General features: G+C 45.4%; 1 protein-coding gene across 1 annotated transcript in view; it reads left to right on the plus strand.

Annotated features, from left to right (window-relative positions):
* Positions 1–4,294: 4,294 nt before the first annotated feature.
* The window catches only part of Dntt (DNA nucleotidylexotransferase), a 30,587-nt gene continuing 21,006 nt past the window's right edge, over positions 4,295–13,875 (plus strand). The window contains exon 1 of the mRNA XM_075974074.1: positions 4,295–4,497. Coding sequence (XP_075830189.1) covers positions 4,295–4,497 — 203 coding nt within the window. The remainder of the gene's footprint in view (positions 4,498–13,875) is intronic.

Genomic DNA, 13,875 nt, shown 5'->3' on the forward strand with positions numbered 1-13,875 from the left:
CTCAGAGCCTGGCCTCACATCCTCGCACAGCTGGCTAACTCAGTGGGGCAGCTGATAGGCAAAGATTTGAGATCGGGATGTCACCTCATGCACGTACTTTCACCTTGGAAGATGCCAAGGTGGCTTGGGGGAGTGTGAGGGGGAGAGATTTCTTTTTTTTTTTTTTTTGAGACAGAATTTCTCTGTAGCTTTGGAACCTGTCCCGGAACTAGCTCTTGTAGACCAGGCTGGCCTCGAACTCACAGAGATCTGCCTTCTTCCGCCTCCCGAGTGCTGGGATTAAAGGCATGAGCCACCACTGCCTGGCTAAGGGGGATAGGATTTCTGCCAGATGATGTCTTTGCTAATTCCTCTAAATATGGACCCCTCTTAGCCTCAGTTAACCGTTTGGTGGAAAAGGCAGTCCATCTCATTTACATTTTGTACATACAGGATGTTATGGGGAAGGAAACAGGGATGATGGGAGCAGGAAGTTCCTTGGCCAAACCCAGACAGCCCTCTACCACTTCCTTCATGAGGCTCCCTCCAGAGCATGTCTGGAAGTTGGTGTGAAAGTAGTTCTGGGAGACCGGACTTTGTTGTTGGTTTATATCTGCAACTTCAAATGCTAGTCCAAGAGAGGCCTGAGCATAGCAATGGGTTACGAGTACCATGGACCAAATCCCATCTTCATGCTTGGGTGGCCAGCACTTTCCTGACTGAGCTCTGCCCCCAAACTCACATTTCACAATTTTCAAGGTACTTAAAAGCTCGGAGTTGAATTCCCGAAATGACTACCATGCTTCTGTGCCCCCAGACCCGTTTTAGAGCCATTCTGAGCAGATCTCCACCTCCCTCCGTTAAACTGTGACTATATATCCATATTTAGTTGTCACAGCAGTGTCTGAAGCTGGGTAATTTATAAGAAAGGGGGTTTATTTTGGCTAAGTTTCTGAAGGCTGGGTTGTCAAAGAGGATGGGACAAGGCCTCATTCTTCTCGTGGTGGAAAAGAGAAAGACAAGTAGGGGTGTGTGGCAGAGGTGAATTGTGAAGGGCGGCTTCACTTATTTTTAAAAAATATTTTAATTATTTTGTGGTCTGGATGTTTTACCTGCATGTGTGTCTGTGTACCACATGCATGCGGTGTCCACGGAGGTCAGAAGAGGACCCTGGAGCCCCAGGAACTGGAGTGACAGATAGTTGTGAGCTACCATGTGGTACTGGGACTGAAACCCAGGTCCTCTGCAAGAGTAACAAGAGCTCTTACCCAGGAGTCATCTCTCCAGCCCCCCCACCCCGGGGTGGCTTCACGTTTTAAGAACCCAGCACCATCATGGTAACTAATCCCTTGCAACCAGTGACGAGGACACTAATCCTGATGCCTAGTCACCCCTCCACAGACCCCCAACAACCCTCCCAGCAATGGCAATTAGGTTTCCATATAAGTTTTGAGGATACAAACCATTTTCAAATCAGAATACGAAGGGGCCAGACCACACAATGCCATTGTGAAGGACCCTGTGAGTCAAAAAAAAAAAAAAAAAAAGGAATTAGAGGCCCCAGAGTTCATCCCCAGAGTTTTTTGGGTGAAATTCCTAACCCCCACCTTCTTCTTCAGCATAAGAAGCCCACATCAGCGGATTCTCACATCCCTGACACTCAGGTAGGACTTCACAAGAAATGTAAATGACGGGTCCACCCTGGATTCTGCTCACTTATAATAATTTCACTGCCCCAGAGTCACCAAGGAAACATGGTACAATGCAAGATAATTTAAAAATTTATTTTTATTTATTTTATGTATTTATTTATTGTCGTGGTTAAGATACAATCCCTGTTAATTGTAGGGGATCCATCTGTTAAACAAGAGCCAGGTGTGGTGTGTCATTCAAGTTGCTCTGAGTTGGATGGAGTTGGGAGGGGCTCTGAGAGCTGTTGGGTTAGACCAGCCAGGGCAGCATGTAAGACTCTATCTCAAAGACAAACAGAAGGAAGGACAGGAAGGGGGAGGTGGGGAAGGCAAGAAACACATTTAGCAAGAAGACAAAGCTAAAACTCCTGCCTAAGCCATGAGCCTCCCTGTTCATCCCTATTAGAATTGGTCACAAAAGTTGTGAGCTGGTTTTATAATTATTAGATTGTGGCTATTACCATGCTGCCTACTGGCATGTGGCATGACCAGGTGGCTATGAGCACCCTATCCCACTTTCTCCACCAGTCTGCTAGTAGACACCGTTTGTGCTTCTAAGCCCTGCTTGCCCAGAACAGGCCATGATGAGTTGCCTGGAATGCACGCCTCTGTGAGTCTTTCTTCAGGTAGAGTATGTCTCCAGTGGTGTGGATAGTCCCCTGTCCGCACCTCTGCTCTCTTTGGACATTGTGTTAAAGTTTAAGTTAGGTGTTTCATATGGTGTGAGTGTCAGAGGGTTGTTAGCGTAGAGGGTTGGTGTAATGGACATTGAGAAGCTTGGGGGTTAGGAGTCAGAAAAAGGACACTGATATAGTTCTGAGACCTCAAAGTCCACTTCCTCCAACAACAGCACCCCTATCAGGAGGCTACCTTCCTAAGAGTTCCACTCCCTATGGGCCTATGTGGGTCATTTTTATTCACATCACCACATGTGAATATGTCATATGTCACCACATATGACAGAAGGAGGCATCTTGATGTGTGTGTGTGTGTGTGTGTGTGTGTGTGTGAGAGAGAGAGAGAGAGAGAGAGAGAGAGAGAGAGAACTCTGTAGGCAAGGCTAGCCTTGAACTCAAAGATCTGCCTTCCTGTGCCTCCCCAGTGCTGCAACTAAAGAGGTGTGCACCACCTTACCTGGCAAGAACATGTATTTTTAATTTTGAAGTTTTTCTTATATCTTATTTGTGAGTGTGGGTGTGTACATGAATATGTGTGCCCTGGTACTTCTGTGGAGATCAAAGGACAATGTGTGAGAGTCAGTTTCTCTTCTCATCAAGTTGGTTGCTGAGAGGTTACTCAAGTGTCTTTACTGAGCCATCCCACTGGTCCCAAGAGTACATAGAATTTGAAGCCAGACAAACCTGATCTCAATCCTGACTCAGACACTTCTTTGTTGTGGCTATTTATTGCTTCTGTGGTTTTAAGCGAGTTGTTTAGGAGCCGAGGATCTTCTCTGCTGTATTATGTGGGTGGCTAGCTAGCAGTGGTCTTGTAAGGATCCGTCAGCAAAGGCTTATAGGTGCTTGCCTAGGTCCCATCGTAGGTATTCAAGAAGTGAGACCTATGAAATACGTTGGCTAAACGTGCAAATTTCATTTTGCACAGAGAGTTATGAAAATGACCCTAACTTCACGAAAGTGACTTTTATCCAAATGTCATCTCATCTCTGAGACCTATGTTAGTTATATAATGGACCACTCTCCGGCAAACCTTAGTGCATTGTAAAAACCAAAACCCAAAGCAAAACAAAAACAACAAAAGCCAAACCAAGATGCATCACATCTGAAGGCAAAAGAACTGCATTTAAGATCTCATTTGCCCCTTCCTTTGGGATGGACAGTTACTGAACCTTGGCTCCTTATTTATAAAATGTGCTCACAGCCTGTGTCCCTGTGCCCACCACAAAATGACAGTATTTAAAGCAGCAGCATAGAACAGAGATCTGAAAATCATAGTTACAGGCTTTAAGAAAAATTGTAAGCAGCAGAGAGAGAAACACAGATGCCGTTCATGAAAAACCAAAACAGTCACTTGTGTATTTTGACACCTGTGCAAAATACAGACATCCAATGTAATGTCCAAGGGGAGAGAATAAAAGTGGAGTCAAAGAGGGAGCAATAAATAAAGCGCACAGTGGCCAGCAAGATGATGCAGTGGCCAGCGAGCATCTTTACCAAGTTTGATCTCTAGACCTCCACGGTGGGAGAACTCTGGCTTCCACACTCACGCCATGGCCTGCACACACATACCCCTTTGCCCCATAAGTAAATTTAATGAAAAGAAGATTGCATGGCTTTAAAAAATGCAACGTAAAGGGTTTGAACACACTTAGCACTAAGACATAGCACTCAGCCAGTGGCAGGTTTCCACTTCTTCCCAAGCTTATTCTGGGAGGCTGCGGACATCAAGCATGTGAAACACAAGCTAGACTGACTCTTTGTCATGAGCTCCACCTTCGGCAAAGGAACTGATCAGGGCTAGAAATTCCTTCGGCAGGAAGCTGTCACCAGGGTGGCACCCAGGAAGCTGCTCCTGGCTGCAGAGTCTGCTGCTGAGATGACATCAGAGCCCTGATGTAGGAGACACCACTTGATAGCACTGGCAGAGCCAGATCGCCTGCTGCCATGGATCCACTGCAAGCAGCCCACCTGGGTCCTCGGAAGAAGAGGCCCAGGCAGACGGGCACCTCGGTGGCCACCACATCTCACGACATCAGGTTTCGAGACTTGGTCCTCTTCATTTTGGAGAAGAGGATGGGCACGACTCGAAGAGCCTTCCTCATGGAGCTGGCCCGGAGGAAAGGGTTCAGGGTGGAAAGCGAGCTCAGGTAGGACAGCCCTGGTCACTTGGCAAGCAGGCGGGGGCCTTGAAGACATCTCCAAGGGACCCAAGGAGACAGCTGGCTAAGGGAGACAAGACGGGTGCAGGCTGAATGAGATCAGATGGGAAGTAATTGGCACCAAAAGATAAGATTTTTAAAAATCGGCTCCTCATGACTGACTCTGAGATGAATTGCCCAGGGGTGATAAGAAAGAAAAAATTCATCAGAAAACTTTACGTGGAAATCACTCAGTTCCATGTTCTACCACACTGAGCCAGCACCACTGGGTGCAGCTGTTTAGACTGCTGCTTTGGAGTAAGAGGATGGGCTGACGGTGTGTCTCTGACGTGACACACACCTGGCTGGGTGTGGGCCAGGCTGAGATGGCTCACCATGGACACCTAAGTGGCCTCGGTGATGGTTTTCCAAAGAGTGGTCCAGGCCAAGTAGGCTTTGGGATGGGATGTTGGTTTAGGGTGTTTGTCTAGGGGTAACAGACGCCACCACAGAGTGCCGTGATAAGAGGGAGGGAAAGAGGTAGTTGAAGCCACCGTCTGGACCCAGCTAGACAGTCACTGTCAGGAAGCAGCGGTTACCATGGTGTTTTTGAATATTCTATACGTTCACCGTCTTGAATCAATGAGGAGAATAGAAGTGATTCAGAAAGCCCCAGGAAAGGCCCTGGCTCGCACGGTGGCTGCAGACAGAACTGTTGGGTTACGGCGGGGACTGTGGGTGACCCACTCGGTTCTCTGTGTGCGACTGTGCACGGGTGGGCTGAGCATAACATGTCAGGGATGCTTTGACTGTTACGTGATATTTTGAATTTTAAGTCTTTGAGTTTGACAAGAAGATTGTCAAACATTTCTTGCTGGTGAAATGCGGGCTTTGAAGCAGTGCAGAGACACATTTCCAAGGTCAATAACCAGGCATGCCAAATTCCACACACCAAACTGAGGGGACAATTTATTCGTTTGCTAAAATATCCCCAATCAAAATTTCCTGAATTTCTGGGGTTCTCTTTTCTGAGTTCTTGCCACATGGTCTCCTACTCTGTTTTCATTTTAAGTCATTACAGTCACTCTCAGTTTTGTTCCCGAACATTCTTTTCACACAAGATGAATTTCACCCAATTTTTTTACTATCACTGATCTGTTAGACTTAAATACAGTGTTAGCATTCAAAGAGAAAAAAACTAGATAGATCAAGGAAGGGAACAAAAACAAAAAAAAAAGAGAAATTTAAAAACAGAAATGAAAATTTTTAGCACATATAAAGCTGCTTTTCGTGGTAAAGAAATCGAGCAAGGGCCAGCGAGAAAGGTGAGAGCCGTCTGCCTGGGGCCACTTACTCAAAAAGCGCTCTGGTAACCGGTCCAAGCTTCAGGTGGAGGCCCACTGACTGAGTAACCAACCGAGCAGGTTGGCGGGGTCAGGTGTTTAGGGTGGTCATCAGGAAGCAGGGAACTTTGTCGGCAAAGGGAATGGAAGAGGCAGAGCCGCGCCCCGGGTGCTGACTGCCAGGACTGTGCCCGCTGCTCGGGAGACAGAGGAAACGGGTGCCGGCGAGGAAGCCACCGCTGTGCCTGCGATGGAGCGGAGTTCTCAGGCTGAGAGCACGGACACACTCAACACATGTGTGCGCCGTAGAGGAAAATAAACCACAGGAAGCAGAAGCCCCGGCGCTAACAGAATCTCTGTGCCCAGATACAGTCATTAACTTCTAGACCTCCTGACTCTAACCCTTCCCAGACCTGTGGTTCGGTACATTCTCCTCTTGGCTCCCTAACATTCAGATCAGTGTTCTATCTGGTGTGATGCTGAGCAAGAGAAAGGATGTCAATATGCTTTGGCAAAGTTCACAGTGAAAAGTGCATTATTCTCTTGTTAACTGGTTAGGTCCATTGACCTGCACAGCCAAACTGAAAGAAGATTGTTTCTCCGCAATATAAACTAGGTCAGATGACAGGAGCAAGCAGGAAGGCAGCCCATGAAAACACTAGAAGAAGTTATCTGATGTGGGAAGGCGTATGCTCATAGTTCTGTGTCTTCGAATTTCTTTTTCAATAAATACATATTTGTTTGTTTGTTGAGACAGGGTCTCTCTAGATATCCTGGCTGTCCTAGAACTCACTCTGTAGGTCAGGCTGGCCTCAAACTCAGAGATCCTCCTGCCTCTGTTTCCCAACTGCTGGGATTAAAGGCATGTACCTCCATACCTGGCCTTAGACATACATTTTTAAAACGATGATAAAGCCTACAAAATTGCTTAGTGGGCAAGTGTGTTTGTTGCCCAGCCTGACGACCTGAGTTTGATCCCTGGTAACCACATGGTAAAAGGAAAGAAGTAATTTCTGTAAGCCAGCTCCTACTTCTACACACACACACACACACACACACACACACACACACACACACACACAATAAACAAATGTTAAAAAAAAACTTTTAATTTGTGGGTGGAGAGATAGCTCAGTGGTTAAGAGCACTGACTGCTCCTCCAAATGACCCAGGTTGGTTCCCAGCAGCCACAGCACAGTTCTCAACCATCTGCAACTCCAATTCCAGGAGATCTGATGGCTCCACGTGCACCCGGCACCCCGGTGGTGCACAGACATACATGCAAGCAAAACTTCTATACATTAAAAAAATCAATCAATTGATTCATTAAGCCTGGTGGTGGTGGTGCACAGCTTTAATCCCAGCACTCGGGAGGCAGAGGCAGGTGGATCTCTGTGAGTTCAAGGCCAGCCTGGTCTACAGAGCAAGTTTCAGGACAGACTCCAAAGCTACACATTGAAATCCTGTCTCAAAAAACCAAAAAGAAGAAGAAAAAAAACCCTCAATTTTTAAAAATGTAATAGAAAATTAACAATAATAACAGATAACAGAAACGGTTGCAGTTATCATCACCATCATCATCGTTATTATAAAGAAAGAATACTTGTAGCACATGCGAAGTGGCTCAGCAGATGAAGTCACCTGTGCAAACCTGACAACCTAAGTTCAACTCTTGGATCCCAGGTAGAGGAGGAAGAAAACTAACTCTACCGAGGTGATTTCTGACCTCTATATGTGCACCATGTCATAGGTTAACACGCAGGCACATGTACAATAATATTAATGATTAATAATAAAATTAATTAAAAGGTAAAAGGGCAAGGGTACCAGTTAATGGTGATTGCTACACTTCTTTCTTGGTTTGTAAAATTCAAAGCCCAAGGCGAGAAGCATCCTGCAGTGTCCATAGCCCCTGTATACTTTTGGCTGCCAAGAGGATCAGTCTCGGTCTTACCTTACCTGAGATTCTCAATGTATTGAACTCTCTGGAGTGATTCTGTTCTCTCTATCACGAATGTGTTTTTTGAGTGGAATGCCCCACTCTTCTATGTGCCAAAGGAAGCTGGTTCCTAAAACATGAGTGAGAAGAGATACCAAGTCCCTTAATGTAGTTTTGAACATCAAAAAAAAAAAAAAAAAAAGGATACTGCGAGACCAGCATCCTAGACTTGATAGCTAACTTCAACTCACCTAACCCAGACTCAAAAAATGGACTCAAATCTCCTGTTTTCTCTGCCCCAATTGCATCCTGAGTTCCTATAGGGTGAGCTACTTGAAAGCTCCCACCAGTCATCCACCCTTCTCTATAAATACATTTTGCTACATTCCCCTATGTCTTGAAACAAATCATTGCAATTGAGGCAGAGGTGCTATGACCAAGAAGGATGGAGTCCCATCTTTCTATTCATCTAGGACCTTCACACTTGCTAATGTTGCTCAAGCTGCTGCAAATGCACCAGAGAACAGCATCATCCGGCCAAGTCCTTTGTAGGACGTTAATGACATTGGTGGAGGACCTTGTCTTCACTGAAAGCGAAAATCATTCTCACACCACCACAAAAGACTGTGAGTGTCTGCTCTGTGGAAACCAAACCTGGAACCTCTGCAAGAGCAGCAAGAGCTCTTAACCACTGAGTCAACCCTGGAGCCCCTCGATTTCTTTTCTGTTGCCATGATAAAAAGCCCGGACTTCGGAAGACATTTGCTCAGGAACTAGATGTGGGGAGCAGGGGAAAGCCTTAGCGAATGTGTATTGTTGACATGGGCACCAGCAGACCCAGGACCAATGCCGCAGACCGGTGGGAAATTGGCAAAGCCTTCCCCTGTTCTGGCAGAGTATAAAAACTAGCGACTCTTAGCTGGTGCCTTTCCATCAGAATGTACATAGCCCACCTGATTCCAGCTTTGCTGTGTCCATGTGTCTTTCATTTCTTTAGTATCTGTCCCCTCTTCACTCCCTCACCACCCCAGTCAGGTCAAGGCAGTAGGCCATGCAGGCTGTGGGAGCTGGAGAGAGGACTCACAGGAGCACTGGCTGCTCTCGCAGAGGATCCAGGTTAGATTCCCAACATCTGCGTGGTGGCTTACAACCAACTGAAACTCCAGTCCCAGGGGATCCAATGCCCGCCTCTGGGTTTGTTGGGCACTGGGCAGGCACCAATGTGGTTCCAAACTCATAAAATTAAAAAGATATTTGCTCAGACAGTAATTTACCTGATGATTATTAAACCACCCAAGGACCCTGTTAGTAATTTTTGTAATTAAATACATTTTTCCTTCAGTCTCTGGTCTCTACTTTTGTAATCATTAACCTAATAAAAACTTTATTTTTTTATACATTCAAGAGCAAAAAATAGAAAATTTATCCTGTTCTGATCCAAACTACTTTCTATTTCAAGTTAATGCGAAATTTCATAATCCCATTAAAGGTAGTTAAAGCACCAGGTGAGATCCTGGCCAGGGCTGGAATAGAAAGCTCTCTCTCTATTGATGCTGCTGTGTGTTGTTTGAAATCAACCTCAGTTGCTTTACTTTCAAGGATTCTGAAGCACACTGGTTGCTAAGAAAACTGGCTGAGCTGGGGTGGGGGTGGGTTAAGCCGGCTTCTCTAAGCAGCTCAGTTTAACTATAAACACAGCTAAAGTCATTGTTTACAAAATACGGGACATGACTTCTCCCAGGCAACAGAGACAATCATGGAAGTGGTGAGCATCCAAAAGAGCTCAGAAAGTCACACTGGACGGGGCAGGGGTAACAATGACTGTCTCCCTTCTTCATCTAAGGATTCTCTAATAATATGGAATGAGGCAGTGCCAGCTAGGGAAAAGACAAGGATAGGCAGATGGACACATGGGAATACTCAGCGCCAAGATTTGTAGGATAATTCCATAACATGCAACTTTTGAACACCTGAGCCCCACCTGACAATTCTGGCAACATTTGGAATTTCTTCATAAAATTATATTTGTCACATATATTCTAGTTAACATATAATAACTGTACATATTTATATGGCTAAGAACAAGGATTCAAAATGTGTGTGCAATGAGTATGAGTAAGGATCAAATGTAGTGCTTTGTGCTTCTATCTCTATTTCTGTGTCTGGAACCACCAGGCGCCTCCTTCCTAGTTCTCCATGACGTAAAGTTCGGGCTATTGTGAACTGTGTGTGTGGGGGGGTGAGCACCACAACTTATTCCTTTCAAATGTATTTGCACACCTGTTACCCATTTTCCTCTACCCTTCCCCTTCTTTTAGTTGTCCTTATTGAACCACTATATAAGTTCCTCTCTCATAAAAGCCATGGTCTGATATGGAGAAAACAATCTTGTATAAATGTGACTGGGGAAATCAGTTGTTAAAAGTGGTTGCCATGCAAGCACAAGGACCTGAGTTCAGATCCCCAGCACTCATGTAAGAAACTGCATCCAGAGGCAGACTAGGTAAAGAGACGCAGGGTGAAGCCAGGCGCTGAGAGTGTTCGGTGGAGGCAGCATTGTTTACCAAATGGTCCTCAGTTCTGGCTCCTTTGGAGACCCAGAGCAGTTGTAGCCTCCTGTAGATCCTCCACCTTGGTGTGCAGCCACGGCAGCCATTTTCTGCTTTCCTGGGACAGCTCTAACCTCCCGTAGTCTTGTAATTCAGACACTTGACATAAAATAGGAGAACATCAATTACACACAGGGGCTTCTTGGGCAGATACGTGACAGAGTGTCTCCATTCATATCTCTGCCCCTCGGAGGAACCGTTTGCTTTTCAGCATAGCACCTATTCAGATTCCTTCTCTGTCTTACTGACGTGGCATTCATTCCGATAATCTGTGAGGAGGGTGGAAGGGAACTGAGCATGGAATTCCTCTGCTCAGGAACCACGCACCGAGTCACGGAGGGCAAACTCGTGGCTACTCAAGTTCACAGGCTTTGGGTTAAAACAGACCAGGATCCAAATCCCACCCCTGCAGTTATTAGCAGGGTAGGGTTTTTAGTGTCTCCCAAAGTCCTTCCTTGTTGTTGTGTGGAGCTGATGATGCCTGCTTCACAGCATTATTAACAATCAAATGCATGGCGTGTGCATTTAATATAGTTAACACTTAATACCAGCGCCTGGCATACGGCAGTGCCTCAGTGCTCTTGGGTTTTCAATATTGAGGCACTTAAAGCAGAGATAAATCCATATGTTCCCAAATAGATTTATTGTCACAGTGCATCAATAAGGAATTTTCAGGCGAGCACGCTGGAGGGGGCAAGCCACCCTGTGATACCGTTTGGTGAGGCTCAGGACTCAACATGAAGAACTGTTCAGTCCGAGAGAATTGTCTGCAGGAGACCATGACAGCCACCAACCCAAAGAGGCAATGTCAGCTCGGGTTAGACACCAGGGAGCACAAGAGGACTGGGCCAGGATGGACAGAGCCTCTAAAATTGAATTTCTGAGATTATTTGTGGTAAAGGACGAGTTTACAAAAAAATACTCAGTGCTTTAATTTAAACATGAATAATAAAGCTCGTTTGGCAATATCAAGTTAGAACCAGCTTTAAATATTGACTTCAAATTTCTGCTTCTTACTTGGCTGACACCCAGTGGCCTGGTACTGAACTCTGCATGACTCTTCACGCATCTGCACGATTGTGGCCATGACTTTCCTGCTTCTCCTGCTTGCTTTAGTGGAGGACTTCTTGCTAGCTGTTTGACACAGCCCTTATTTTAGAACACCTCATTTTGATACTTTCAACCTCAATTCTTCCTCGAAAAAAGCATCAAGTTTGAAATCTGCAATATTCTTCTAGCTTGAGCTCCCAATCAAGATTTTATCCCAGGGCTCCACCATCACTGGAAAGAGTTCATGTTTCCCATATCACCGACTTTAGGCTCTGCTATCGTTTCCATGTGAAATGTCCCCCATAAACTCATATATTTGAATGCTTGGTCCCAAGCTGGGGACACTGTCTGTGATGGCTGTGGAACCTCTCAGGGGTACAGTCTTACTGGTGGAAGTGGGTCACTGGGGTAAGCCTTGAGGAATTTTTTTAATAGTTTTATGTGTATATAATGAATGGCAGTGTTTTTATTCCCCACCCTCTCCCTATCCTGGTGAAAACGTCTCCAATGAGTCATGCTCTTACTTTCAAGCCTTTTCTTTCTGTGTAGCTGACTGCTGGGTTCTACCTCCTGTTCTCTCTCTGCTTCCAGAGCGTGACCATCTGGCCTCATGCTCTTGCCATCATTTGATGGAAGTCATCCTTTGGAACTGTAAGGCATAACAAACCTTTGCAGGAGGCTTGTTTATATATTTTGTCGTTGCTGTTGTTTCTGAGGACACAATGTTGATTTTGCTTTGCTAGTTGTATGAACAGGAATCGGAAGTTTCCATCCAGCTTTCCTTCACACAATGCAGAGCCATAGCCTACAAAGCTGTTTTGAAACCTAAAAGGGGTGTCTGGTTCCCATACCCAGTGTGAACTGGGACCTGCCTAAGAGGTCCCAGAAAGTCCCAGGAAAAGAGTGGTGGGGGGCGGTAGGAAGGGAGGCAGAGGAGGAGCTCAGAGGTTGAGCATCAGGACCCCCTCAGCACGTTCTTCTCTCTGAGATCAGACAAAATTCCATTACTATAAAATAAGTATTACCCCAGAGAACCTGGACAACAAAGATGAACCTAAGAGGGACATGCATGGATCTAAATAGGAAGGAGAAAAAGACAAGATCTCCTGAGTAAATTGGGAGCGTGGGGGTCATGGGAGAGGGTAGAAGGGAAGAGGAGAGGAAGGGAGGGGAGCAAAAAATCATATAGGGCTATAAAAACAATAAAAGAAATGAAGGAAGAATAAGCATTAGTGTTTTTTCAATATTATAACAAACAATGACATATAACAGCTATAATATTATATCTATAGGTATTTATAATGAAAAACTCCCTCTGAAGGGCAGAGGTATGGATGAACTAATGCATCCTCTATGAAATGACTAGTCCTTTTGTTGTTGCCTTAAAGTTTTGATGTTAAGAGCCTTTCAAGGAACTTGCTGCAAATAATTTTGGGGATTATAAGGACCTAATCTAAGGATATAGTTACCTGCCACGCCTTGGCCCCTACGAAATGTTGTCTGCCCTCAACTTACTTCTGCCACCCCAATGGCCTCAGGTCCAATCTCCAGCCTGTCTTGTGATACCAGCCTGAAGTCTTGCCTGCCAGTCAGACATTTTCATTTTGATCTGCTTCCTTAAGTGTAGCACAACAGAAGCAACTTCAATTCTAGTCTCCCCTTCTCCACTAAAGAGATGCAGCTTCTTTCAATAGCAGGGATTTACATCACTGTGATTCCTGTGTGGATGACGTAGCTCCCCCTCCACCTTCCCCAGGGTGCTCTATGTGGATGACGTAGCTCCCCCTTCTCCAGGGTGTTCCATTAGGCACCCTTCTGCGTCTCCTCTGCTTTCTCTTCAAGTGTACCAGGAATTCGTCTGTTATTCCCTACATATTCCCACCCCAACTCTCTCCCTTCCAAAGCATTGTGTGGATCAGCTTAGCTTTTAAAAAATGACACACTAACACTGCTTGTGTTCTGCTTGCACAAGTCTGCATTGGCTTGAACTCTCCAGATAAGAAGAACGGAACTTCTGGACAAGGTATTTAAGACCCCTGTCACTACTGGCTCAGTCATTTCTACAACTAACGTGCCCCTCCCAGTCTGTCTCATCAATCCCATCAATCCTCTGCTGTCCCTTTCTTCCAGGACAATTCCCATGGGCCTCTCTCAGTTCACCCAAACTCTGTTCCTTCTCTAAAGCTCACCTGATCTCACTCTGACCTTTGGTCTGTTCAGAATGCACGTCATTAGCCATCTGTCTTTAGCTTCATCTTCCATCTTTCCTAAATTTCTATTTTACATGATTCTTGCTATATATGTGTATGTATACATATCTTATATATGTGTATGTATATGATCCAACACACAGTGTGTATGTATTTATGTATATGCATTCAACCTGGGATGCTGTCCACTGCTGCTTTCCTCATGTGAAGGTTCAGGAGTCAGTTCCAGTGTGTTC

The sequence above is a fragment of the Microtus pennsylvanicus genome, chromosome 5 (assembly GCF_037038515.1).
Source record: "Microtus pennsylvanicus isolate mMicPen1 chromosome 5, mMicPen1.hap1, whole genome shotgun sequence".
NCBI lineage: Eukaryota > Metazoa > Chordata > Mammalia > Rodentia > Cricetidae > Microtus > Microtus pennsylvanicus.